We start from the raw sequence: 27,814 nt of genomic DNA on the forward strand, positions 1-27,814 counted from the left end.
AAAACCTGTGTAAACATATGCTGCTGCAGTGAATTATTCCATAAGAGGACTTGTATGCACAATACATCTCAACAAATAAAATAAAGCTTTTACCACTTAAAAAAAAAAAGAAATGGCACCATAAGTGTCAGTATCTTACATGATGTCTTACAATCTGTCATCTGGAACTGTCAGGAGAAAGTGGAGTGGCTTTGAGCCTAATGCCTCATGACAACTTTTATACTACTATTCATTTGCCTTACTGTTGAGCGTATGTCAGCTGTCCCATTGGAGAACTAGTCAGAAAGCCTGTCTGTTTGTACCAGTAAATATTAATAGGGAGAACACTTTGAGAAAACCCTGAGGTCCACAATGGTGACTGACTCTTAGAAAGAGCGGAAGAAAGAAATTGTTACATCTGCTGTAAGTGACCGTTTATGAGGGACATACTGCAGTGTTCAAAATTGTCAATTGCACTTTCCACATGTATGAAAAGTAATTCTATAAAAAATAACTCTGTTAACAAGCAGGTGCAGAGCCCGTTGCAAGAGCGGAAGTTTGACATCATAGATCCCAGCAGTGCTGGTCCTGAAGAAAATAAAATGCAAATGAACTGCGGCTGCTTCTCACTGAATTACACTTTTGAGATTGTTGTGGAAAATACTAAATACTCCTGCCACAACTCCTCATATCATCCCTTCGCTTCCCTTTTTGTATCATAATAAAAAGTTGTTCTGATAATGTAAGAGAATCGCAGTTATCTTGAAGAATTTTGAGCCATTCACAGTGAATAATTATTGTGTCTCTGTCTTTTTTAAGCCAAAATCATATTCATCCAACTTGAATGATTGGTGAAAATTGCATTGTGGGTAAGGGGCATTTGGCCTGGACTCAGTTCCAACAACCGATTTCATGTGCTTACTATGTCTGTGCTTCTGATGCCCAAACAACCATGGCAGAAAGTGTGATTCTCACGTAATTGAAAATCTATATTTCCTGATAGCAGTGGCCCTTGCTCATTGTGTTTTGTCAGTTTCGCACAGATGACACTCAATTTAAAGCTGTCCAGTACATGTTGTACAAGTAGGCACCGTACTTTTGTACTGCATTGGCCTTAAATATAAAAGAATCTATAGAACAATTGTTTGTCACAACATTGGTCCCATTGAAAATAGAACAGCTCATATTTTTATCATTGCATCAGTGCAAGTTCAAAACTAAAAAATATGCCAAATATTCAATTTACATTTACAAATCTACCGTATTTACGTTTACATTTTGTCATTCAGCACACAGATTTTCAAAATGCTAGTACAAAGTGCATTTAACAAAATAGAACGAAATCTTCTACAGACAAGGATACAACTAGCTATATCCATACATGTGTCAGTGCTAAACATTGCTGAGATCACAAGTGCATACTTGGTTCAAGCAGCACAATGTCTCCACTGTTGTTTTATCCAAATAAGTTCATCTTGTTTTACTTAATACCTACAACATTCCAGGGAGCTATCACATACCAAGTAGCAAAACTATCTTAAATAAAAAATACACATGAGGGGAATTAGAGGGAAGTAGGAGAACTGAAGTACAGTCTGAAGAGGTCTATGACAGAATGTGGCTGGTGACTCAGCTGTTCTGACTGCAACAGGATGTACACAGGACGCAATTGGCATGTGCGGTTGCCAGAGGGGGGACAGCCAAGTGTCTTGATAAAGCCAAGCGCAATGCCCTAGCTAATGTGTACGTTGTAGGATGTATTGATGATAAGAGGGAGCTGTACCTGCCCAGAGGCTAACACCAGTATTTTGAAATGGGTGCATGCCATCACCATAGCTCCAAAATAAGTGGATCAGAAGGTGGATTGATTAGGGGATGAGGAAGGGTGGGATTCTTCCATTGTTGTATAATAAGAACCTATAAGCCCTACTGACGGCTGTCCGTGGTTCATAAACATTAGTTCACTTTGAAGTGTCAAAGCAAGGTATTAATTGTAAATTATTAATTACTCATTTTAATGTTAATTTTGGCTGAGAATATGTTGCTGATCCACATGGCACACGTCTGCTGTTAATGTTGTCGCAGGCACAATGAAAGAGACATTTGTGGTTTTTCCCACTTATTTGTAGTAAACGCCTCCGGACAATATGCACCATGACCATGTCTATAGTTGTCATGTTGCGGTCTGAGAGGAGAGAGAGTGCAGCCTTACGCTGTGTGAGTCAGAGCCTGGGCGGTAGCAGCTGTTCCCCGAGCCTCTGAGTCCCAGCGTCAAAGAGCACAGTGTTTATTTCTCCTCCGTCTCTCTGATACATATGAACTAAAACCCTGCCCTCATCCATCAGCTTTACTCCAGAACTGTTGGGCATGATGCTGTCATGCACTTAGCCACTGGAGAAGCATTCAGCCACACGCATTTAAAGAACGGTCGCTCTCCCCCTAATCTATACAGCCAGCGCGTCATGCTTTGAGAGCCATTTGTCAGTATAAGCTTGTTATTTAGGATTGTTGCTATGTATTTGTTTTTTTCTTAGACACAAAGTATAAGGCTTGCCGCATGGAGGGAAGCATTCTGAAAACATGTAAATAAATAAACAAGTGAGTGTAAAAACAGTAAGGTTGGCTGAGCAAGTTAGATTAGCCATAGGGGGGAAGTTACAAAATGTCTCCCTGAGAAGGAGGTCATTGAGGAATTTGCAAACCATGGTGTAAGACTGATGATGCTCTGTCCTGGGTGCAGCAGCTGTGAAGGCTTCTGACAGTGCATTAATATCTACAAGGGTTGAATCTGCTCACACGCGCGTGCCACAGAGGTGGGTGGCAAGACAGCAGCGGGGGAGGCGTGGGAGGGGGCAGGTCAGAACACACAGGGGGTACTCAAGTTGTCTCTTGTAGAAAAAGGGAGGGGACACTTTGTTACGTTTTTCTAGTTTCAAGTGGGAATGGTATGTCTTGTCAGATCACAGAAGTTTGGTTTTCATTCCTTTGTTTCTGACCCTGAACAATGCATTCTTCAGACACAGAAATCAGACAACACTTCCCTAATAACAGCGCAAGAGACACAAATCCTTGCAATTGGTCTGGATTGCTGTAATATCCCGGTGCAAAGCATAGCTTTGAAAACCCGCTCAGGCTCTCAAACACTGTTATTAATCCCGGAAAATTACTAATGTGAGATCAACTGGGATGTTGCCATGAGGACAGATTCATAGAGTGAAAATCTTTGACACCAGCAGCTCCCACGCACAGACACACAAGGGGAATGTGAAACTGTTACAAAGGTCTACATCTCTTGCCTCAAAGTGATGGAAACAGGTGAAGATGACAGGCAGGATTTGAGTGCAGAAAGTGGCAATCATCAATCCTCTTCCTTCCTTCTGCTTTAAGAATCCTAAACCACTTCTCTCCAGTAAGCAACCAGAGTTGCCTATCAGGCACAAGCAGCAAACAGATGAGAGAGAATGTCACCATGATAGAACGGACCAGGAGATATTGTGTGTTTTAACTGATCCTTTTTTTGTTTGTTTTTTGCCTCAGTCTGTCACAGCTAGGCATTTGGTGCTGCATCCAGCTCTAGAGCTAGCTAATGGGCCTTAACATTATTGTACATTACAGTATGGTAATGCATTTGCACATGACCTTGCAACTACCACCAAATATGACCACTTTCTCTCCTGAGACCTCTTGCTAAGGCAAGGTGGTCGCTGGACCACAGCCAAATGGATTAGCCAGCAGAGCCTGTGTTTCTGAGAGATGGTATCTGTGGAAGCAGGGTTAGCATCCCTTGTCAACTCTGAAAGTGTTCACAGGTTTATGAGAATATATGGCCTCTGTCTTGTCATGGGCGTTCAGGCATAGCTGTCCTAATTGTCGTGAACTGATAGATGTGGATTTTTCTTGCTGTATTGCTTAATAGGGATTTTGTCTGAGACAGAAAAAGGTGATTAGAATCCCTCACAGTTGTTATACCCTCGGTGAAGCATTGAGCTTTATGTTAGTCTCTAGAGTGTTATCAGGAACTTGATCATTACAGGATTAATTTCTTGTTTGCATTGGTTTCCATTGGTTAAATAAATTAGCTTTACTATGTATTTTCTTAGCAGAAGGCCTGTATCCAGAGTGACTTACCCAGGACCTTTCTTACCAGTAAAACAATATTGCCCCACCTGTGAATTGAGCCTACAACCTTTTAATTGTCCAGCTCCTTGAACACCACTCTTAGCACCCATAACTTTGCATTGTGCAGTGCAGTTTTAGAAGCATCACAAGCAGCAGTTCTCTGCTTGTTTTATTTCCCCCCCAGTTACACCTCTCTGGCCATGTGGGCTTCTGTGTGAGTACAACAAACAGCAGCACACCTCTCACACACTCTCTCTCACACACACACACACACACACACACACACACACACTTACACACAGTGCTTATGTTGAGTGGAGGTGCAGCACTCACTGCAAAACCTGCCCCCCTGCATTTTCATGGTACACACAATATCCTTCAGAATCTCAGTTGCCAGTTTAAGCGTGTCGCACATGCTGGCATTTCTGGCTTGGATTTTTGAGCTTGGAGTCAGAGAATTACAGCTGTTTTTGTCTGTCACAAGGAGTGTAAACACAGTGTGAGCTGTAGATCCCCAGTTTTTCTGTGTTACAGATTTACAGCTCAACACATCTTAGGTGACTTTTTATATCAAGAAAACACCAGGGTCTCTCTTCTAAGAGAGAGCTAAGATTAAGAATGAAATATTGCATTGCGAAACAATAATACATCAAATCCCTATCATAGATACTAGCATTGTACATGGACTGTTCAAATAAAGAGCTACTGTGTATCATGTTAATTTGTCTTTGCTCTTGTTGCTTGGTACCTGGGTTGTTGAATTTATTAACCTGTAATCACTGCAGCTGAGCTGTATACTGTTTGGATGTCAGGCTTTTTGTATTAATTAACTGGCTAGCTAGCCCAAAGAGTGTGTCTCTTGTTCAGTGGATGGACTCAGCCCATGAATATCTTAAACTGCAGTAGAAGTTATATGTAACATTCTGATTGTAGTAAAACAGGGTTTGTCAACCAGAGATTACAAGTAGCCCTCAGAATACCTTGCCACCACCAAAGGAATGCTTTATCTTACTTGTACTGTATATACATACTCTTCAATTTGTATTTACTGAACTATTGCCAAAATCAGGAAAAAAAAACACAAGTTGTAATCAGCTAATGATTCACTTTTGTTCTGTGGTAACATGTGGGCTATGCAGCTGTGAAAAGGGTAATTTATATGTGGAGTGAAGATTACTATTTAGAAATCTGCTTAGCACTGTTTAAATTGGCACTCTGGTCAAAATCTTTTGATACTTTACAAATGCATGAAACTGCTACAGTGATTGAGAGTGTTGATTCCAAAGTGCAGTTAGCCTAGCACCAAACAACCTTAGTCTAGACTACTGATGACATTGCTGGAACTAAGGCAAGTCTGAGCTGTTGTTGTAAGTCAAAGGCAGGAAGAAATATCGATCGGAAAAAAGCAGTATTTTGGAACAACTTATCTTTCACCATGTGTAAATATGCTGTATAAACTCAGGTTAAGTATGTCTTCATCCGATTTGATGACTTGAGCATTATAGAACCAAAGTATTGTACAGCAATGTGTGGGTATCACCATCCCTAACTGGCAATAGAGTCAAATGTGGTGTAATAGCTTAAAACAATTGCCCCTTGACACTTTAATGAATTAAAGTTATCTGTTAATATTACTATTTTACAGTAATATTTTCAACAGCATAAGACAAGCTTAAAGGCAGTTTTTTGCATCAGAGCAAAGTGCTTGTTTTATTTATCTTGAAGATGTTTCCAAGTATTGAGTAAACCAAGGAGCTACATTTCTTTTTTTTTGTTTACAATATTTCCAATATTGGCAGCTAATATGAAGTGTAGAAAACAGGGTTGTGTGCATAAATATAGATGCCACTGATTTTTTGTGGTTTATTTCAGTCATTGTGCTATTCTATGGAGTATTCTATTCTTCACAGGTTTATGAGGGAGCATTTGTCACAGGAGGTAGTGGAATCTTAATACAATACAAAACCATATTAGAAACTGTAAGAAATTCATTCCTAGCTGAATACATTCTGATTTTGTTTTGCTTGTTTAATCTTTCATGATTGCATTGCTGTAGTCTCTGTTGAACCTTTGAGTACTTTTAGTTATAAGTCATTGGGCTGATGTTTAAATGGCTGACTCCTTGTAAGGACAGCTTATGCATCTCTTCCTCTACAGTCTTTCCATGTTCTGTCGTAGAGAGAACATCATGTGTCCATGTCTTCCATCTTATCTGAGTGGTGATGTGTTGTGTTGAATATTCCTGCTGCTTAGTAATGGATCAGAAAAAGACATTTAACTTACACATTACCATCTTAACCCTAAATGCATCAATTTGTCTTTGGTATCTTTTCAGTAAAAATGGATAATGTTTCATTTAGAGTTCCTTAAATGGATAGTTTTATTGTAGAAAAATGGCCTGAGGTCCCAAGGCATTTTATAGGTTATCTCAGAAATGAAATGTGTGGTTAATATGGTAAAATTACTGTAACAAATCCTAGAAGCTTCAGCTTTTGAGCGTAAGCATTTTAATTTTCATGTTTACTGTCAGTGGTTACAGGAATACCATTGAATATTTTACCAGTGAAGTTTACCTTTGAGCACTTACTGTGAAAGGTAACTGCTCATCCAAAATATTAATTATGGTAAGCAGTTGATTGGGCCAACTATTGTTTTTTTGTGACATTTTTATGTGAACATGAATAGTGTATGAGCATAATATTACCATATGTAGATGTATCTGTGAGTTTTTATAAGATTTGTTCTGTGCATCTCCCTCTATATGTTACAGTGACGATGCATTACAGATGATAGCATCTGTTCCAAAAACATTTAAAGACTACTTTTGTAGCTGTTGGTGACTTTATTCATGTTTTCTTTTTCCCATGATATTTTCCCTCTCTGTGGGAGGATGGTGTTTCATACATCATAAGTCTTTGAGTGCCCCTCAACATAAATAAAACAAGCTCTAAAGTGAAATGAAATTCCAATGGATATGTCTTGTTTCTTGAACTACATTATTCAGATTTGGTTTACCCCTGGTGCATCATTGGTTCATTCCTTAGCAAAATGTCAAAATCTGCATTTAAATTGAAATCTTTTAATTTGCATTTTCCAGATTATTCAATTATTTTTCAAGCTCTCTTCTCAGTCAATAAACTGCTCTCCCTTTCTCAGCAGCATGTTGCTCTGCCCATTGAGTAAGCTTGATGTTTAATATGGAATGTGCTTCGCAAAATCCTGACAGAGACATGTATGTGAAGGGCTCTAAGGATCCATTGATTGTTACCAGTCATTTTCATCTGAAGTCACTGCTGCAAAAAGGTCTTAATGATCAGTGATTTAGAAAACATTTAGTCTAACCGTTTTAGCACTTTGTCCTTTACTTGGGGTTACAGGATTAAGTGAGTGTTACATTTTTGTTGTTTCTGTGCGTGTAATTGTTAGTTTCATTGACTGCAATACTCATGAGCAGGTGTAGGTATCAAAAAACATTCAATGGAGTTTGAATGGAGTTGTTATTCAGAGATGGCAAAGAATATAGAATGAATATCTCTCGAACTCTGATTAACATTTTGGGTTACACAAACTTTGGTTTTGTGGGTTTCACTGAAACTACATGCTTATGAGGAAATATCCAAGGGCCAGTAAACCAGGGAGTATCACTCTACATCACTTAATACTGAAGAAGGTCATACTTTGTTGGCTTAAAAAGGAAAGATAGTATGCCCGATATCTACTATACCGTCTGTGAAGGGTGTGAATGAGGCGGAAGTGTGCATTTCACATTCAGTCCAGTGTTAACCAGGCACTGTCGTCCTCTGAAAAGCAATCCCAGCAAACACTAATGTAAATGGAAATGACTATCTGCTCTCAGAAGCTCCTTCCGCTGCCTGCGTGTTAAACGTTTGATCGCTATTACTGTCTGCAAAACAACTTGGCAGACAACCAAAACTTAGCAATTGGGCACAGCATAAGAAAATGGGTTTTTCACGCATTGTATAACTTGGGCATCTTTCCATTTACACACACACCCCCAAAATTAATGGTTGATCTACAGAGAAATAAGACAATTTCTAGTAAGAATCCTGAGAGTAGGATCTGTATTCTTTCATTTTTGGACTGCTAACAGCTGTGATGTGGCTTAGTGCTGCAGGAGATGCTGTGCCGGAGAAAGTGTAAGTCTAATAACGGGCTAGCTATTGAAAGAATAATTTATGTGGCAGGATATTAAGGTGCTGATTTGTTTTTTTAAAAAGAAATTGCCTCTCAGTATTAGTGTTGTAGCAGTGTTTTCAGGCTCTAAGTAAGCCCTGTTAGCAGTAATCTTGGCATTACTGTAAATACTGTTTGTATTTCTTTTCTCCACTACTCTCATCATAAATGTATATTTCCATAGCTCTTTCAAAGAGAGACAGGACCCTAAGGTCAAAAGGTATGAAAAGTATAATGCGGTGATGATTCAGTATTACAGCTGTAAATACAGCGTTTTTCCGGTCCTAAATGCTAGACAGATCCTGATTGTGACAAAAATGGCTAAATATTCAATGGTCTCACACATTTTCTTACCTCTCTTTCATGTCTTTTATGAGAACATTTTTTAAATAGCTCACCAGTGAACACGTCTGTGGCTAGAAAGACATTAGAGTGATTATGGCTGAAGATTTCAGTTTGTTAAATGCAGCTTATTTCATATCTTCTACTGCAGTAACTCTTTAACTGTTCTTTGTTGGTTTTTAGCAGCCTGGTTCTTGTAGTCTACAGGTCCACGCTGTCTGTCATATCAGTGCTCAGTGGCACTTCAGCATTCACAGTGATGTGGTGTGACATACAATAATCACACATTTTACTGAGCTGGGTTACTGAAATGGTACATTAAGTCAGTCATACCACACTCACTTTACTCCTGTGTGCTAATGTGTAAATGTCTGTACAACTTTCCAAGGATCTGTGCACAACAGATGCACAGTAACACTATGCCATTTTTCCACCCTAACTGGAAAATATTGCTCATTTCAAGACTCAACCTATGGGTTATCGTTGAAAAGGGAAGGGCTGTCCTCCTCCCATCCATGGCCCTCTCTCACTGTCACTCTCAGGTTTGAAAGGATGTTATGAGCTCACATTCAGAAGACACTCTAGGGAACCATAGCTGTGTGTTTGACTGAAGGCTTGATTTGCTTGTGCATAGCTGTTTTGCAATTTTCTTAAAGGTTAGAATGTTCTGTTTGTCATGGCCAAGCTAATTAGAGATTTTGATAATTCATGCTTGTTTACTCAAGGCATTGTCCCCCTGAAATGAATTGTGGTATGCTCCTGCCAAGCCAATGCAGAAAGTAAAGGTTAAAATGTCTCCAAAAGCTGGAATTGTTTTGAAGTGCGTAACGGTCTCCCTGTTTCTCATAGCTCTGGTTTGAGTGTTTTATTGCCAAGGCTTTGGCATTTACAATTGTGTACCCAGGCCACATTAGACATTTTACAGGACTAAACTGTGCCTATTTCACTTGAGAAAAAGTCAGTTGTCTCTTGCTCCAAGGCACAGTAAAGCAAAACATGAAAGGCCACTGCCTACAGTGACTTTGGTATGGTTTTATTGTACAGAAATGAGAACTCACAAACTTTTGTATTATGCTTAGCAGTAATAGCATTTCCATTGGAATTGGCCTCGTAGACCACAGTTATTTATCTGAATGCCATGAAATTTCTTTCTGCTGTTTCTTAATTATGTTGTAAATAAGGGATACATACAGTACATATTTTTACTTCTACGTGTTTTGATGTTTGCCAACAAAATTGACAGAGGGAAACCAATGATGACCTTGTAATCTGTATTCCCAGAAATGAAATACCTATACCTGAAAGAAAAACTACTTAATAAAATGTGGATGTAAAGAGTGTTTGAAGTGAAAAAGATTATATAGAGGTCCCTTTAGGATTGGTCTTGATTGACTTGATCCAAAGGTTCTGTTGTAGAGGCTGCATTTCCTCTATACTCCCGTTCTGGTTTCAAGCAGGGCTTTCATAACCCAACTGAAATTCTAGGAGGACTTTGCTACCAGAATGAAAAGAAAGAATCCACACTGTGAAAGGAAGTGCCTGTGTTTGCTGCAGGTAGAGAGTGCCTGGGAGACTGAGGCAGCTTCACAGAAATGGAATTGCACTGGAGGGGCTGTGTGTCCCCTTAGAGGAATGGGCTGAATGAGGAGAGCTTTTGATCACCCAAATCCAACATTCTTCCTGTCCTGTGTGTCTGAGTGAAGGGGGAAAAAAGAAATAAATGGATTGTCTTGTTGAATTTTCCCCCCCAACTGTTTTTATTTTATATCAGCACTCTGTGCTGTAGTGTTTTTTTTTTTTTTTTATCGTGATATGAACTCTGAATTGTACTGAACAGCTGACATGCAGGCTGAATGTCCTCTATGTATTATTTTTATAGAACATTTTGTTTGGGAAGGTGTAAGAGTTTATATAGATACAAATATACATACACACCTATATTTATTTATATTTACATTTATATTTATATGTGCGTACATATATCACTGCAGGTGGTTCCTGCTTGTATAACACAATGTTTTCCTGGAAAATATTGTTGTGAACTAGATTATTGGGAATTGAATCCTGTTTTTACTGTTGACTAAATGGTTATAAGCAGAGGTTATGTTCCTTATCATGGGTTAGAAATAAATTTATCCACATAAACTTGGGACTGTAAATGGAAATGCAGAATATGCACAACATATTAATACTGTATAAATATTTGTATATGTAAATATACTTGGTCATAAAAAGCACAGTAGAAATATTCAGTATGTTGACAGACACAGTGAAACAGCATGTACAAGGGATAAAATCAATCAGCTCCCCCTCATGGATTTATAGCCTAAATAAAAACGACAAACCAAAATAAGAAAGACTGTAATTAATCAATGTGGTTTTTTAGTATATCTGTCATTTTACTGGTTTTATCTAGTAAAAATGAACAGAGTATGTTTGAGAATAAGCCTGCAAGAAAGCCTATTCGTAGCAAGCAACATCAAGACCAAGATATCCCAAATGACGTGAAGTCTATGTGGAGTTTAAATATGTTTACAGGACATTGTCATGAAATAAGGACTGCATGTATATGTAAATGTTAATATCAGAGCAGAGCAAGGCTTTTATATCACTCCATACATTCATTTTCAGAAGAACTGGATTTGACCGTATATTCCAAGTATTAATTCCTTTTGAGAATTTCCATGCAAAGTCAACCCAGAAATTGTGTATATATTTAACTTTTCCCCTCATACTTTTGTTATGATGTAGCACAGTGAAGATCCCCTGGAGTCCTTTAACCTAGGTGCCCAGATGGATATTTTAAAGAGTACTCTGGTGGCTCTCCCAAGGTGGCACTTTGTACTGAAAAGAGAGCCCTGTCCTGATATCACTGTCTACTGCTGGGTGGGGAGTGGTGAGAAAGGGTGGAAAACATGCTTCCCAGCAGTTTCTCTTCCCTGATAGCTGAAGCTAAGCAGAGTGGCTAGCGCTTGAATGGGAGGCCTCTGGGAAAACATGGCTGCTGCTGAAAGTGGTATTGGTGGGCCAGCAACAGGCAGTCTTCCTTTTCGACTTAACATGAGACCAGTGGCCCGCTGCAGTGTCAGAAACGTTGCTGTAGGAAACACAATCTATTGGATAAAAACATTGTGATAATCAATGATCCCATGGAGGTTACTTCACCTAATTCCCAATCAGGTTCTTTCTTTCTGGCCACTTAACAATATCCCTGGCTAAATAATTCCCTTTCTCTCCAACTCAGCTGAATTGTGGTGTGTGTTCTGGAACAAAATGGCTGCTGGGCATAACCCATTTGAGTAGCATACATTTGTGCTGGTGGTGCTCAACTAGGATATGCTTAGCGACTCAAAAAGTAGATTAATTGATAAGCTGGACTGACATTCAGTCTGTCCTTTTTATTATAAAATAAATATGTCATTATGTATGCTACTCAAAAATTAAAAGCCTTGACAGTGCCAGAAATGAGTATCATTTAGAAAACCTCATAATTTCAGTGTCATTGTCAGGTATAAAACAGCACGCTACTTTGCACTGCATTCTATTCTGTTACTGGTGACTTGAATACTTAATGCAAAATTTATACAATAGTAGATAATCCACACAGGCATTGCTCTTGTATTCTACCTTTTGGGAACCCTCAGTGCTCCTTCATGTTTCCCTTCTTCTCCCTTCCCTACACTGTTGATATAGGTTGTGTTGTTTTCGCTACAGCTGCCGTTCTTGACTTTGTTGTGTGATGGATGTGTTAAAAGTTTGATTAGCTCTGTGCAGCAATTGTTGCACCTTTCAAGACAGCACAACCCCAGCTGACAAAATGGAGTCAATCAATTCAGTTCAATATCAATTTAGCTCAAGAGCATAAAACAAATAAAATGAAGCTAGTCTTGAAAAGAACTAAATAGACATTGCTTTACATGTATTGTGTGATGGGGTTTCTGCTTGGGAATTCTGGTTTGAGAGTGTCAGCGAGCTGTAGAATGCCAGCCTTTATGGTGAGTCACATCCATGATAGATTTCATAACTTGCACTTTTTTTTAAAGTAATTGATTTACTGTGGTCTTTGTTCCATGAAGATGTCTGTTTCCATATGGTGGCTTATTTGTCACAGTAAAATAAAGTACTTATTTTGCAAAGGCACTCTCATCTAGAAACTTGGCTAATCCAGGGAATTGCTTAGTGGATCCTATGTCCGTGTGCATTTATGTGGTCTTTTATGGTCCCCATTCCCCTCTCTTCTCACTCAAATGGAGAGGGTCCTCCACCCTAAAGCTCTCAACCTCAATCTGCCTGTAATTATTCAAAGCCTCTTACCTTAATGGAATTACACTCCTTGGACCAGAAAAGTCCTTTGTTTGAGCAGAATTGTTGCCTGTCAATAAAATTCATCCAAATATGACTTTCAGATTGATACTATTCTGTGGCATCGCAGACATCAAAAGAAAGGGTGTACATCAATGGCAGCTGTTTTTTCAGTGCTCTTCAATTAAGATTGTTTAGTTGTGGAATGTGGGGTATTGCATGCTGTATATCTCATTTTTGCATGTGAAATTTTGGGAAAAACAGAAAGCCACCATAAGAACCTATACTAAACTATCTCACATCAAACGGTAGACACAGCCACAGCACCCCATGGCAGGAATGAGACACTGGTCCAGGAAATAAAGTGTGATTAAAGGAAAGATCAGAATAACAGTCTGGGGGCTTGCTGATGAGGCATGGTCTGACCACGTGGATTAAACAGTGCTGTAATGAGGGCCTCAGTACTCCACAGAAAAACCAGAAATTGGGTTGTAGTGCTTTATAGATGATCACAAAACGTGCCATAGTAATAAAAGGGACTTCACGGGATAAGTATCCTCAGAACCCTTGATTTCAGCCTGATAAGAAACAATAATGGAGCCAGTGGGCTCATCTTAGCTTACGTACATTTTTGATTGCTCTTGTGCAAAGTCTGAAAAGCAAGATGCAGTCTTCTATCCATGACATTAATGTATGTTTCACTGTGTCAGTTTTGGAATTCTGTTGGCCTCTTACAAGAGATTGGATAATGTGTGGTGGCTTTTGTTGGTATACTCTTCTTCCTATGCCTATTCACTGAATTGCGTCTATAGCATAAAACCAGTTATACCTCGTTTTCATTGATCTGACTTGGGCATTCTCCCTTCTTTTTGTGCATCAAACCTATTAGCCATTCGACGGCTTTATTATTTAGCAATTCCTGAAACATCTGTTTTACTCTGTCAGTGCACTATAATGGTGTTGTGGATTAAGGCCAGAATTTATCTCCATCAATCAGTGAGACTGGATGACTGGGTAGCGTAACACTCCGGGCTGTTTTTATTTTCTCCTAAGCCGTGACAGCCACGTGCCATGCAATTTCAAAGACATTGTACAGAAATGAACGAACAACTCAAAAGACATTTTGCCTTTGGAGAGACATTCATAAACACGATCATTTTCTCTGAGATTTAATATATTGATGTGTTCTTGTCCTGATGTCAACAGTCAAGACAAAAGAAAGGAAGGAAGAGCCTCAGTGCTTGTGTATAGAGGGCTATGCTCCCTGAATGTAGCATTCTGTACACCTAGCACAGAAGGAGTTGAGCACATTAATGTGAATTTCAGTGAGAACCTGCAGTGCATTCCATTTATGTTTACTTGCAGTGTCCACTGTAAATATCTTGTGGCCAGGATTGACCTGGAGGGAGGGCAGATGCCTAATTACAGTACACTACACTGCATCTCATCACACTGTGCTTTGTGAGCTTGTCAGGACTCTGAGTTCTGCCTTCCAGGCAGCAGTGGTGTGCATTCTTATGCCAAGTAAGTTCAAATGATTTTTTTAAGCTAGCTATGTGTTTGTAGAGAATTATTGTGTGATATACAACTCAGATCTACTGCATGAAGAACAGTGAGATTTACATAATCAAGCACATACACTTGGACAGATGAAGATACAGACTGTATAGCAAAGCTGCTGACATTAGTGTGTTATTTTGGTAAGAAGTGAAAGCATTTCATCTAGTCAGAGCATTTGCAGTGAATCTCTCCTTTCTATATTGAGTGGTAAGCAAATTCATAAAGCTACAAGGAAGAAATAATTAAAGCCTAAAAGCTTTTTATCTTCCAGAAGAATGGGGCTATTGATTTTTTTCTTCACACGCTTTTGTACTTAGCTGTGATCAGAAGAGTCTTTGTTTTGAGAAAAAATAAAAGGGGGAATGGGAAACCAGGAGGGGGAGAAAGGGGGCTCATTATCGCCAGAAGCAAAAGTTCTTAGAGCAGAAGTCACATGCCCTGCGTGGGCTTGTCTCGCTCATATTGTTCACTGTCTGTTGCGTATGGCGTTAGGCTCTTTGATTCGCTCCTACTTTTGTATCTTAATGAGCAATAGGGTTTAACCCTGCTCCAACTTGTGGTGCGTTTAGTTATCTGTTCGGTCTTTTGCCTGTGTCTCGCGTCGTCTGGTGGGCCGTGTGACCCACACGTCTCCCCCTGCTCGTTCCAGAGGCCTCGTCCGGGCTTCATTGCCATGTCTTAATGAGCGGATCTCTTAAGCGTGTCTTGGCAGTGCGTCCAATCAGTCAGCATCCATCTACCCCTCGCTAGTGTGGGACGGTGACAGCCACGGTCATTAGACAGGCGCGCTGCCTCCCTCTAGCTTGGCTTCGTCTGTGCTTGTGCTACTGGTCATGATTCCAGGCTCACTCTCCATATTGATCAAGGAAGCCATCAGATTGACTGGGTAGGGCTAGAGCTGAAGTGAACATGGCCTCCTTCTCTGGACTTTTTTTTTGTTGCCATCTCCTTGTGTTGAGTTTAATCCTTGTTTAATATTGAATTTTTGGGTTGAGTAAGGAAATGAAGATTAGTAGGTACAGCTGACATTTAAATAAACTTGCCATGTAATTACAGTTTTGGCTTAAGATTGTTTGGACTAACTTCAGCATTGACATTTAGAAATACAATACGAACACCCTCTTTCAATGAGTGGTGATTAACAATCCATCTTTCCCCTCCAGGCATAATATTGAACATCTGCTTGTTTCCATGTCTAATGTGTTTTGCCATGATCGATTGATTCCGCTATGATGCTTACCTTTTTATTTTTATTTAATTTCCAAAGGTTGTGCAGCTAAGTCAAATGTTAATGTCAGTGGAAGCAAGGAAAAAATACACCATTAATGTGTGCCTGTACAGGTAATTGGTGCATTTTTTTGTTGTATGTGACATGATTTAATCAAAGGATTTGGGTTTCGGAATTTAATCAAACCATTCAACAGACAAAAAGTAACTGTTTAATATTTCATCTGATTATACATGCATACACCAGCAACATTACACTGAAAAACAAATTCAGTGGATCCAATTTGTGAAAATCTTTAAAGGTAAAGTGATAATTCATTTATTCTGTAGAGTGATGCCAGGTGAATTCCCCTGTCTGCTTAGAGACTGGTTCTGTCATTACTATGAAAAGACAGCCTGTGTGTGGGGTTAAGTGGATCTAATATGTGAGAGACAGTCAGCCATTGATTCAGCATATCTCTCAGTTATTCAGAATGTGTCAGGCAATTAATCTTTTTCCATAGAACTTCCAATTTTTTATGTCATCAGGAAGGGAGTGAGACAATCATCGTGAAACAGTTCGCCAACATTTTCTTCAAGCTTCACAAAGTTCAGTCTCATCACAAGAAAAAGGGACATTACTGTTGAATTTTTCTTTGTTTATCTTAATTTCAAATAAATGGACAGTCTCTAATAGTGCTGTTGGAGAAAAGCAAAATGAAATTTATGCCCACACCTTTGATGAAAAATATTTAGTAATGCTTTTCAATTTGCTGTTTTTTTAATGAGTTTAATGAATTAAAAAGTAAAGTAAAAAGTGTGTCTGTATTCAGGAAAAGGATATTCAGTCTTAGTGCCTTCGAGGTGTGACCCAGACCTTTATAATACAATAGAGGTGGAATTGATTTTCATTAATTGGATGTGCTTAGTGTGGGATGCAGGCCCTCTGGCCCTTCTTAATCCTGCGTCTCTACTCATCTGATGACTCTGTTACCAATCAAACAACTAGAAGATGTCAGATTTTATATTTCCATTACGACTGTGGGAAAGTTCGTAGCCAAGATGAATTCACCAGGATCATCGGGCATGTGAAGCAGCATTATCACCATGAGTCTGACTAGTGATCATTTATGAGACTGAGACTGCAATACCCCCCAAGTATTTCATTATGAGTGTTGAATTTTGGTGCTCATAGTACTGTTTTCAATGTTGATAGCTTCCAGTATTTTCATTCTGAGGGGATTGGCAGCATAGCTTAGGTGTTTCTGTAGACTTAAGCTTATTTTTTTTTTGTTTTGTTTAAAATTACCATTGCATATTCCTGAAAGGACCAATGATGTTGGCCTGGGCAGTGAATTAGCTTTCTCCTGTAAGAACTGTCAGCAGATGGAGGAGGCTGGCACCCAAAACCCCCTCATCCACCCCAACAGGCTTTATCTGTGAAAGGTTCCAGGTCACTTCTTAGCGCCTTGGCACCTCAATTGTGGCAGCTTTGAAAAAATTTCACAGCTCAGTGGCCAAAGTAAAGCCAGTGGCAATTTCCACTCCAGGTTGAGCCTTTGGCGCTGTCGTTTAACCTCCCCCCTCTCTCTGTCCGTCTTGTGTTGACAGGAAGAGATTTTTTCCATAACTTAAACTGTAAAGAAACCTGTTTTCTAAAGGTCAAATGTTGTTAATAACACATTTTTGCCATAATATACATATACAGGCATTGATAAGGTCATATTTTGAATAAATGCTTTTCAAAGAACTGTACTGACCTTTTTCAATGTAATTATGTGTACCTATCAGAATGGGGAGAGTGGAATCAAATCAAATGTACCTGTCTTGAACTGTCCAAAGTAACAAAGCACAGTACTTTTGACACTGAATTGTTTGTTTCAGAATTGTTAACTAGTACCTTTATTTTGTATAGACATTCAGTAATTGGTGCGGTGCTCACTGATATAGTTGGTGAGAAATATAGTGTAAAGGTCTGAAAATCTTGGCTGCTGCAGAATTATTTAGGGCCTTTCAGTTGTTAATATAAAGTTGTTCCACACCTTTGGCAAACATATTAGAAAAGGCATAACATGTAAACAGAATTCTATATGACCAGTAGATGGCTGCAGCATTTTCTAAAATGTGTCCTGGTGTGAGTGTAACAATGGCCAGCAGAGAAGGAGATGGAAAATGAGCAGAATAGACTATGGCAATCACAGGTACCCACAGGTTAGTTGCTCCAATAATTCTCTCAGTGCTTTCATCTCCCCCCATGGAAAGCATTTTAATAGCAACTCTTCAAAAATTATCATTCTAGTATAAACAGCAAGCAGAGGATATTGAGTAGTTTAATTAAGCAACAGTGCCCTGAGGCGAGGACATTGTTTTTAGGTAATGGCCACAATGGGATAATTAATCGTCCCCTGGCACATTGCAGGAATTAATGGAGGCATTGAGGACATTACCTAGAGACAGTGCCTGGAGCAAAGAGTTCTTTTCCTGTTCCCTATGCATGCACTCACCAAAAGGTTTCAAAATGCTCTTTGTGTGGCGGTAGTGTTAAGCATCCTTTTCTCCCCCATTGCTATTGACATTCTGAAAATTTGACAGGGTCTTGTTCAGCTTTACCTCACGAGCCCGCTCAGTCCTTTAATCTGTTGTATCTTCATCATACTCTCTTCTAGACATCCAGCACAACGTACACCAGCTCCTGTGTCATTCTCCAGTGTCACCTCCTGTCTGTGACAAAGATTAACCTGTTGTGTTAGAGGTGATCCCAGAATGCACGCGATAAGTGCATTGGAGCAAGAGAACCTCTTCATTGTATGTATGGGAAGCCTTCTGCCTGTAACTCCTGGTCTATTCAGTGATAAGATGGCTTGCTATAAGGAAGGCAAGATGCTAGACAGGAAGAAGTTGAGTAGGTAAGAAAACTGCAATTTGGCCAGGTTGACAAAGGGAGAAAATTTATTTCATCTGTAAATCAGTGTCTTGATTTTTTCCACATATTCTAGCTTGGAAAAAAAGAGATCCTTTTTACATTCAAGCATGCAGAAATATATGTCAACATTTAGTAATGCATATCTAATTTTACTTTTGTTGGAAGGAGCACATAACTTACTGCCGCATGGATCAACCTACCAGATACTTGACTTTTGCAAGCATTCTTTTTGCCATCCTAGTCCCTCCATACAGCTGTTTTCGTGGTGCAGCTATAGCTCCCTAGTCAAACTAATGTGACGTTTGATTCTTTTTTTGACGTTTCCAGACTGTGAAGGAGCACTCCACTGGTTTTTGTGCCGAATAAGATCGTTTGCAATAGCTTTGCACTGCACCCTGGGCTAGTTTACTAACATGCACAGTTAACTCTTAGAGAAGAACTAGAGAGAAGAACTACATGTATCTTCAGGCCATGATTGGTCTTTACTTTCATGGCTAAGCAAGTCTGAGAAAGCCATATGTGGCTTACTACAAAATATTTGTGCTGAACCGACATGCTCTTGAAATGGGAGGGAATACAGGGTTGATTTAATATCAGTTGCTAAACAAACCACTGAGTGTCATTTTGAGATCAGGCCACCACATAAATGTAGTTTAATTCAGTGACTTACTTGAGGTGGAAAGGCAAATTGTGCATAATGTAATGAAGTGAGTGAGTGATGTAATGAGCATGTGCGTAGACATGATATAACAAACATGTACATTCTTTTTTTAAAATCAAAAGTAAAAATGTTACACTTCACACTTACTTTGTACAGCCCAAAGATACATTGTTCACAAATTAATTTCATTCCAGAAAACTTGAGGGCCGCGTTTATTCACATCACTGTGGTTAGTATTTTGTAAATCCTCCCCTGACATGGATTACGCTGACAAGATGCTTCTGCTTATGTTTTATGAGGTTCTGGTCCTTCTGAGGGGGATTTTTGACAAGCTCTCCCTTACAGAATTGCTCTACGTACAGAGTTTTTGGTTTTCATTTAGAAACTACTTACTTGTGTTTGAACCACAAATGTTGAGTTGTACTTAGATGTGGAGATTGATAGCCATTTGAAAAGATTTATTTTATTCTAAGTTTTTTTTATGGTTTTCTCCCCTTTATGCAACCCTTTTTTGGAATTGGCAATTGTATGCCAGACTCATCTTACCATGACCTCCACTGCATGCATGCCTGAGTGCAGAGGCGAGACGAATGCAATCCTCCAATACGCTCGCATGCAGCCAGCGGCTATTTTTTGCAGTGCAATTCACAGCACACTACCGCAGAGTGGTCATTACTCCTCTAATGTCATGAGAAAGGCTTGCAGGTAACTGGTTAATCACAGGGTGCATAAGAGCGGTGAGACAGCGGGACCCTGGCTGACCTACCTGCCCCCATTTCCTGGTGGAACAAAGCCAATTTTCTCTGCAACTGTGGGCTCCTCTTGGTTGATGGTGCACAGCTCAGCTTGGGCTTTAGGCAAGTGCCTTAACTACTGAGATAATTGGGATCTTCCATTTTGTGCTAAGTTGACCATTTCTTTGTACATTTGGACGAATGCTTTGGAGCATTGCCATGCTGAAATGTCCATTTTAGGCCAAGCTTGGGTTTCTTGGCAAAGAGAACCAGGTGTTTGGACAACATGTCATGTTACTTATCAGAATTCACAACTCGGTCTTATCTCATCAAAGGCTTCAGCACCCATAGGTAAAAAAACAACAGTGGAAAATTTTGGATTCACCTTTTTGTGCATTCCTTTACAGCCATTTCCCAGCTTGTTGACATCAATGACTGTTGTTGTTGGTGAGCTCTCTTGAATCCTGATAATACCTGCTACTAATGAATTTCCTCAGTGAAACTCCTTTTATGCCCCAGGGAAACATGAAGCCATTGGATTCCTCTATACTGCTTCATAAGATCCCATTTTTGTTCCTATTTAATCAGAAATATGAATTAATGGTGAGGGAACTGTATACAGATTTACTCCTGCTCTTGAAGTAGGAAAAAACCATGCCATCACATTTTTCTCTGAATTCAGAATAAATGTACAATGTCTGGCTTCTACAAGTATCAACTGCATACTCATGGTATGCAGTGGTCTTCAAATGTTTTACCATACTGTCTGTGTGTGTGTGTGTGTGTGCGTGCGTGCGTGCGTGCATGCATGCATGCATACGCGTGTGCGTTTGTGTGTGTGTGTCTGTGTGTGTGAGACAGAGAGAGTGTTCTTTCATTATTTGTAAGGTGGGAATCATCCCACAGCCCAGGGCTGGAAGCAGATATGTTGTAAAAATCCAAGGGAGAGTCGCTCTCGTAACTCAGCCTGGTGTGGTGCACAAATAGACCTCAGCGTACCCCAGCCATGAAAGGATTAGAAATGATTCCATCCTGAAGCAGAGCGAAATGTTCCATTAGCGCTCTGTCATCACTGTGGATGAACAATGCTGTGATGGATATGTGTGGCTGTGTGTGAAACACAGTTCTAGCTTCCATGTGACATTGTGACATGCCTATGAATTGGAAAAGGCAGGGGAGCTATCTGTGCATCCTCCTGCTATTTCCTTTGTCTGATAAATTATGATAATGCAATCACTGCTTTATGCAAATTTTGTCTTATTTTTAAAGAGGAAGAAGACAGATTTGCACCTCTAGTCATTTCCTATACTGCTGTTGTAATGACTGCAGGTTAGTGTATATATATATGTGTGTGTGTGTGTGTGTGTGTGTGTGTGTGTGTGTAAGATTGCAATATAATGTATGTACAATAAAGTATACTTTTATGTTAAAATTTTCAAAGTACAATGTTGAGAAATTGTACGGTTCAGTTTCCTCTGCCAACAGTTGATCTTCCAGTCATTTTGTCCTCTGTCCTGTTCCTGATCCTGAATGTAACTGTGCAGTTTGGTAATAACAAAGCGACACTATAAAGTGTTATGTGTTAAATATTCCTTGACTGTATTTACACAGCCATTGTGCATTGTGCATTACATTTTAATGTTGTAAGTAAGTGAGTACCAGGTCTGTTCTGAAATGTTTATTTTCATCAAAAAAGTGAAATTGTAATTGCACTGCTTCAAGTTTTTGTAAAGAGTAGTAATGCTTACCATTTTACTCAGCCTGAGTACAGTCTGAAATTATATTCGAATATCACTTCCATAACTGTTGTAATTATTGAGATTCTGATCATTCAAACCTTTTTGTGTCATATACCAAGTACAAACCCGCATACGAGACTGAATAGGGACATGTTGTGAAGCAGGACCGCCTGTTCCACAGCGATCCAACCTCCAGGCCCAATGGTTTCTGAGTACATCCTACTCATAGTGTAGTGCACAGTGCTGGATAAAAGCCACTGCATGATATTGTTGAGAAGAAAATAATTAATGAGTCAAAGGCTTGACTGTGTCGGCAATGTTTTTCATAATTTCTCTTTGAGTGCAGCCCTTTGGCTACTACCTTTCTGCTGCTTGTAAATTCAGTGACGGTTCATTAGATAAGACTGCCCACTATTTAAAACACTTTTCCAAACTCGTCCTGGAAATATACTGACATGTAATGGGTTTTTAACCCCTTTGTGGTCTTCAGTACCATCCCTTCTCACGGGGACTTCAGGGTTGTGTTTTTGCTTTCACATGATGTGTGAGGCTGCTTTTCTGCATATGTACTTTACTTTCCAATTTGCTTGAAAGCTCAACTTATAGTGACATACTACACTGGTGTCAATTTTTCCCTGTCACTCGGTCGCACTTTATGAAATTAGCTTTTAGTCCTTGTGGACCTGTGTCATATGATTCAAATGACCTGTAAATGTCTTGACAGCAGAAAAAAATAAATGCATTCCATAGTTAGGCAACAGGGGAAGGCGGTAGCTACAGTACAGCCTGACAAACGAATCATATTTAATAACAGCAGGAAAATGTTGCATTCATGTTGAATTTAGTTTGCTGCATTTTCATACAGCATTGTTCAAAACTACATCAAAATTGTACTGGATAACAAAAAAAATGTAGTCACTGTCAGAAAATATCAGAATAGTCATCGACGCAGCCAGATTCTTGAGGATGTGAGTGTAATGTGCAATTTCATATTGTCTCTTGGGGGGGCATATACTGGAAGATAAGTATTAAACATTAGCTAGGGAATGTACTCTCCTGCTAACGAAACAAAGCGGATGAATCAGATAACAGGAGGAGACGCTTATAGATGGCCTTTAACAACTCATATCAAACAATATCACAGCTTTAATGAAGAATTTAATGGCAACACACAAAAGAATTACTCTCACCTAGAATATAGACGAGATAAAAATGTATAATACATGTAAAGTGAAATTGGTGTCATGAATACAGTTGGGTATAAGTGACTCTGCTGTGACCGTGCTCTCTTGGCAGGTGTGTCGAGGGAGCCAGACCAACAAATGGAAATTAGAGCCGAGAGCCGGGCTGTGGCAGCAGAGTCCCTCGGTGGGCATTTTAGTCAAAGACTTTCTCAATGATCAGTGACTCATATACATCAAAACCTTTCCTGTGTGTGATGCATGCTGACCACTAAGGCTGCATAATAGTTACTGTGTTCTCTGCTTTACTAGCATTTAAGAAATATAGATCGTTTGTTTGTGTAAGCAGTGGTACATTGTTTGAGGTAATTTAGATTCCTAGTCAGAGTCCATAGCAGGTTGTGTACCGTTTAAAGTGTTTAGAGGTATATGCTTAAATTACACCAGATTGGGTATGTGAAAAATACTAATGTTTGCCCCTGGCCCACCCACATAATTTAAGCCTTTTCAGATCTGAAATTCCCTCAGAAAACCAGAGCTAGGGTAGATTAAAGTCAGCAAGAGGCTGATGCATGGGATGGTTTCAAAAGGGGCTTGGTTTATCTTTTTCCTTTAAGCCCAAAAGCATTCAGAGTTTGCATCCTTATCAGTTCCCTCCAGTAGGCAGTGATAGCTGCACCTTCTCCTTTTATTTTTTTCCTACAGAATAAATACACCTTTGTTGAAATCTAGATTCAAGAATGATTCGAAAAATGGTTCTAAACAAAGTGTTGACCATGGCTTTGTTGAAAACTAAACTAATATATTAATTCCAAATATTGTCAAAGGGGAGATGATCAGAAAGAATCATTCCCCATGCACAGCAGTATACTTTCCAGTAATCTTAGTTTGTTACTGCTGTATACAATTTAATCCATAATTGGCACTGCTACAACCTTCTGGTAATGGGTTGTGCATGCAGGTTCCTGTGTCTATGTAATATATGCACAGGACAAATTCCAACAAAGGTGTGAAAAGAATTATGCTTGATCCAAGTGATGTGCACATCAAAAATAGCATCAAGACTTGAAGATGACAGCCTTTTACCAATAGTTGCTGGAATGAATGCTTGAATATATTGTCTTCTGGAAAGCAGTGGCTGTATTGGTTATTAATGTGAGTCTTAATGAGGAGAGTTCTTTCTCCTATTGCACCAAAGTCTCCTGTGGGTCACGGTGCACCTTATCCTATGAAGCCAGAAAAAAAAGAACCTGGCATATTGTGCAAAAACCATGATGCTCTAATAAAGGCAAGCATGAAAGCTGGATTCTTGGAATTATGATTATTGTTTGAAGGTTTCACTAGATGAACAGTAGTTTACAGCATGCAAAACCATAGTTCATGGGATTACACTGAAAGGGCGCTTTGCTTTTATTTTGTCTTCCTTTTTGTAAAATGTGAGAACCTTTTTGAAGTGAATGACTGCGAGTGAATGTGGATCTCACTAGCAATTTACCAAAAGTATTGATTAAACAAGAGCCATTCTTTTAAGCAGAGCTGTTATGAGGCCCCGTGGACTTCCATGGCTTGTGTAGCAAAGAGTACAGTATGTTATGAATGAGGAATGAGCCTCCCCCGTGGTAGCTCCAATTCCCACCCAAGCTGTCAGGAGTGGCTCAGCGATGCGGCAGGAAGAGCCCGACACGGTGGAGTGGGAACGCCAGGTAGTCACTATAGCATTGAATCACCCCCTCTCCAGCTGAGCTCCCATCACCACCTGTCTGTCAGGATCCCCCCCCAACACCCCTGATGTCTAAATCTCAAACCAAGTCGTGAGAGTCGTGAGCACGACTGACAGCTCCTCCTTGTTATCCCAGCAACATTTTAATAACCGCACGGCAATTCTCCACTGCACCACTCCGCACCACACTCCTTTAATTAATCCTCTGAGATTTACCCCGTCAGATTCCATAACTCCATAATCCACAAGCAGGTCCTGGCCAAATGTATAAAGCACTTTGAAAACTGATGGTGGTTTTCCGTTCTTTGCATAATTGGGAGAGGGAGGATAAGGCAGCATTTGCTGAAGTACCTTGTGTGTTCTTTTGTGCCCCTTTTTGCATATATTTATAAATTGCATATATTTAAAACTGTTTTACAAAGATGAATTGCTTAAAATTCAAGATCTCAGAATTAATATTTATATAATTATATATTAGGTAATGAGATGATCAGATGTTGCAGCTCACTCTTTGATTGACTACTTCAGTCATCCCATTATTGTTGTAATTTTCAAATCGCAACACAGGATTTCCTTGCAGATCTTGTTTGATGCGGGAGCCACCAGCTGTGTTTCCTCCAGATTTCAACTTCTGCAGTAACTAACCTACCTAGTTACCTAGCTATAGTTTGTAGACACAAAGATGGTTTGCTACAATGGAAATGATTTTCTGTTATGTTAATCTAACTGGCCAGTGAACAATACTTCCATTAGCGTGTGTTTCTTTCTTGGAATATAGTAAATATGGGTGCAAGCTTAGCTTAGTATCTTCAGCCCATGTTAATTATGCTAATTAGTGGTGGAAGATTGATTTCATTACGTTTACTACAAGCGAGCTAGCTAGCAAAAAGGCATTTATTCTTCAAGATGGCAATAAAAGATGTAAAGAAATGACAGACAAGGTTAATGTCCTTCAGTTTGGCAGCACTGCCATGAAGATATTAAACCAGTTGCTGTATTCCATTGTATAACCCTGCACTTGTATTAAAGTTATTATTATTCACAGATGTTCAGCTCCTACAATCTAACTGCAGTCATTTACTTTGCAGAGTCGCTTTACTTGAAATCAAGGATTGTCAATGCATGTAGAACACTCTGTAATGGAGTTTTGAGAGAGTGTGGAACTTAAATTCAGAAAGTCTGTCCGGCATGACTTGGTTATAGAAACGTCCAGGAACTGAAGCAATGTAATGTGTCAAAAGAAATATACAGTCTGAAGATCCTCAAGGCTGTAATTAATTCTGTAATTAATATTAATCTCATTTTGTCTGCTCAGTGGTTCCATAGTTTTAGCACTCGTATGCTCCACATCAGTTTTGATACACCAGCGGGTACTTCATTATTTCATTGCTTTTATTGCATCTGTTATGTAGTGTTACTGACGAACTTCTGTGTTTTACCCACAGCTTGTGCATTTGCCTTTGTAGTTGCAAGGTTAAAATCAATTTCATTGAATGTTTACTCCACTACTTTCAACCCAATGGATTAGTTTGAGCTTTCAGGCGTAATCTTTTGAAAACAATAGATCCCCTGGCCTCAGCACTGCTGAACTTTTCTGCTTTTCTTCTGAGGCCTTACGTGCCGGTTTAAGGGGGGAGAGAAAGTCTGCGGGAACTTTCACAGCAGGGCGAGTGTGTCGGTGGCCTTGTTCTGCTTAATGGAAGTGTAGTATTGGCCGTGTTGTATGTGCAGCACGTTCTGTAAAACAGCAGCCCATCTCTCACTCCCAGGCCCCCCCAGGACGGGGGCTAAAAGGAAAATGCCTTGTTGCGGTGTGGCTGTGGGGAACGGGGGGTGTGAAGGTAATGCTGTTGTGCATTTCTCTAGGCCAGCGGTCCAGCAGGGGGAAACATGCAGCTCCTGGAGACGGATTACTCTCGCACCCTCCGGGAGCTGGTGGAGCTGCACCTCTTCCACCAGAACAGCATCCCGGCCTTCCTCAGTGCTGTCACCCTCGACCTCTTCAGCCGCCAGACCATGGCCTGACCCCCGGCACCACGCCCAGGAGAGACGTGCACTGGAGAGCAACAGGAAATGTGTCAGAACAGCACTGGCCAAGTGTAACTGATGGATGATGACAGAGAAAGGTGTCTGTGAGAGGGGGGGTGGCAAAATGATAGAGCTGAATGTGAAGTGGAGTAGTGATGAGAATTGAGAGGCTGAGAATTTTGGATTTTAACGCAGGTTTATGTGGACCCACCATAATCCTGTATGCTCATTTCTTAGCTGCTGTGTGTGTTGCTTTGTAATGAGAAGTTATTTTCTTTTTAACATGACAGCCTCAGAGTGCATACCCAACTGAACAGAATATCAGAGGGAAACAAAACTTTGAGCACAGGGAAGTGAAAAAGGTGACGTGTAGGTTTTCTTTAAAGGGGACACAATTCTCAGGTAGGATGGATTACATTCTCAGATAGGATGGATTACAAAATGATGCTAATATCAATGTATTTTATTCCTGTATTCCAGCATGTTTTTAATTTGAAGTATTTTTAAAATTCTTGGAACCAAAAGCCATCACCTGGTCTGTGTTCCATACTCCCACCATTAGACTTCACAAGGTTAAAGAGAAATACTTGCATATAAGAGGGATGAAAGGGTGTGATTATACATTCCTCAATGTAATCCATTCTCCCCAAAGGTTGTGAAGGTACTGATGATCCTGTTTCTGTATACAAATCATTTGGTGTTATTCAGTGATAGGATGCACTGCCATTGTACTCTGTCATATGGCTTAGAAACATCATCTGCGATGTGAGTTGTGACAGAGAACTTCCAACATTATGAATTGTTAAAACAAAAGTGGTAAAATATTGATTTTCTACCTTCACAAGCCAGTATGGTAGCATATCTGATCTATTTTAGCTTAGACTGTTTCTGGACTTTTCTTTCCTTTGCTGTGTATTTAATAAAATGAATATTGGTATTTTTCTCGAGTGAATTGTTTAGTCAGTAAATGCCATGCTCAAGTTTCTCACAGTGGAGTCTGTATCAGAGGAGACCTTGGTGTCCATCATCATAGTTTGGTACTCAGCTGTGAGGTAGTCTCTGTCGCTCAACATGATGATGTCACGCCCTATTCCTGTACAGACAGAGAGGCGTGGCCCCCTGTGAC

At 39.7% G+C, this 27,814-nt stretch overlaps 1 protein-coding gene across 1 annotated transcript in view; it reads left to right on the top strand.

Annotated features, from left to right (window-relative positions):
• mad1l1 (mitotic arrest deficient 1 like 1) overlaps nt 1-27,328 on the top strand; it is a 206,873-nt gene extending 179,545 nt beyond the window's left edge. Inside the window, exon 18 of the mRNA XM_036535154.1 lies at nt 26,527-27,328. Coding sequence (XP_036391047.1) covers nt 26,527-26,685 — 159 coding nt within the window. The 3' untranslated portion in view covers nt 26,686-27,328. The remainder of the gene's footprint in view (nt 1-26,526) is intronic.
• The last annotated feature ends 486 nt before the right edge of the window (nt 27,329-27,814 follow it).

Source organism: Megalops cyprinoides, chromosome 1 (genome assembly GCF_013368585.1).
Source record: "Megalops cyprinoides isolate fMegCyp1 chromosome 1, fMegCyp1.pri, whole genome shotgun sequence".
Lineage (NCBI taxonomy): Eukaryota > Metazoa > Chordata > Actinopteri > Elopiformes > Megalopidae > Megalops > Megalops cyprinoides.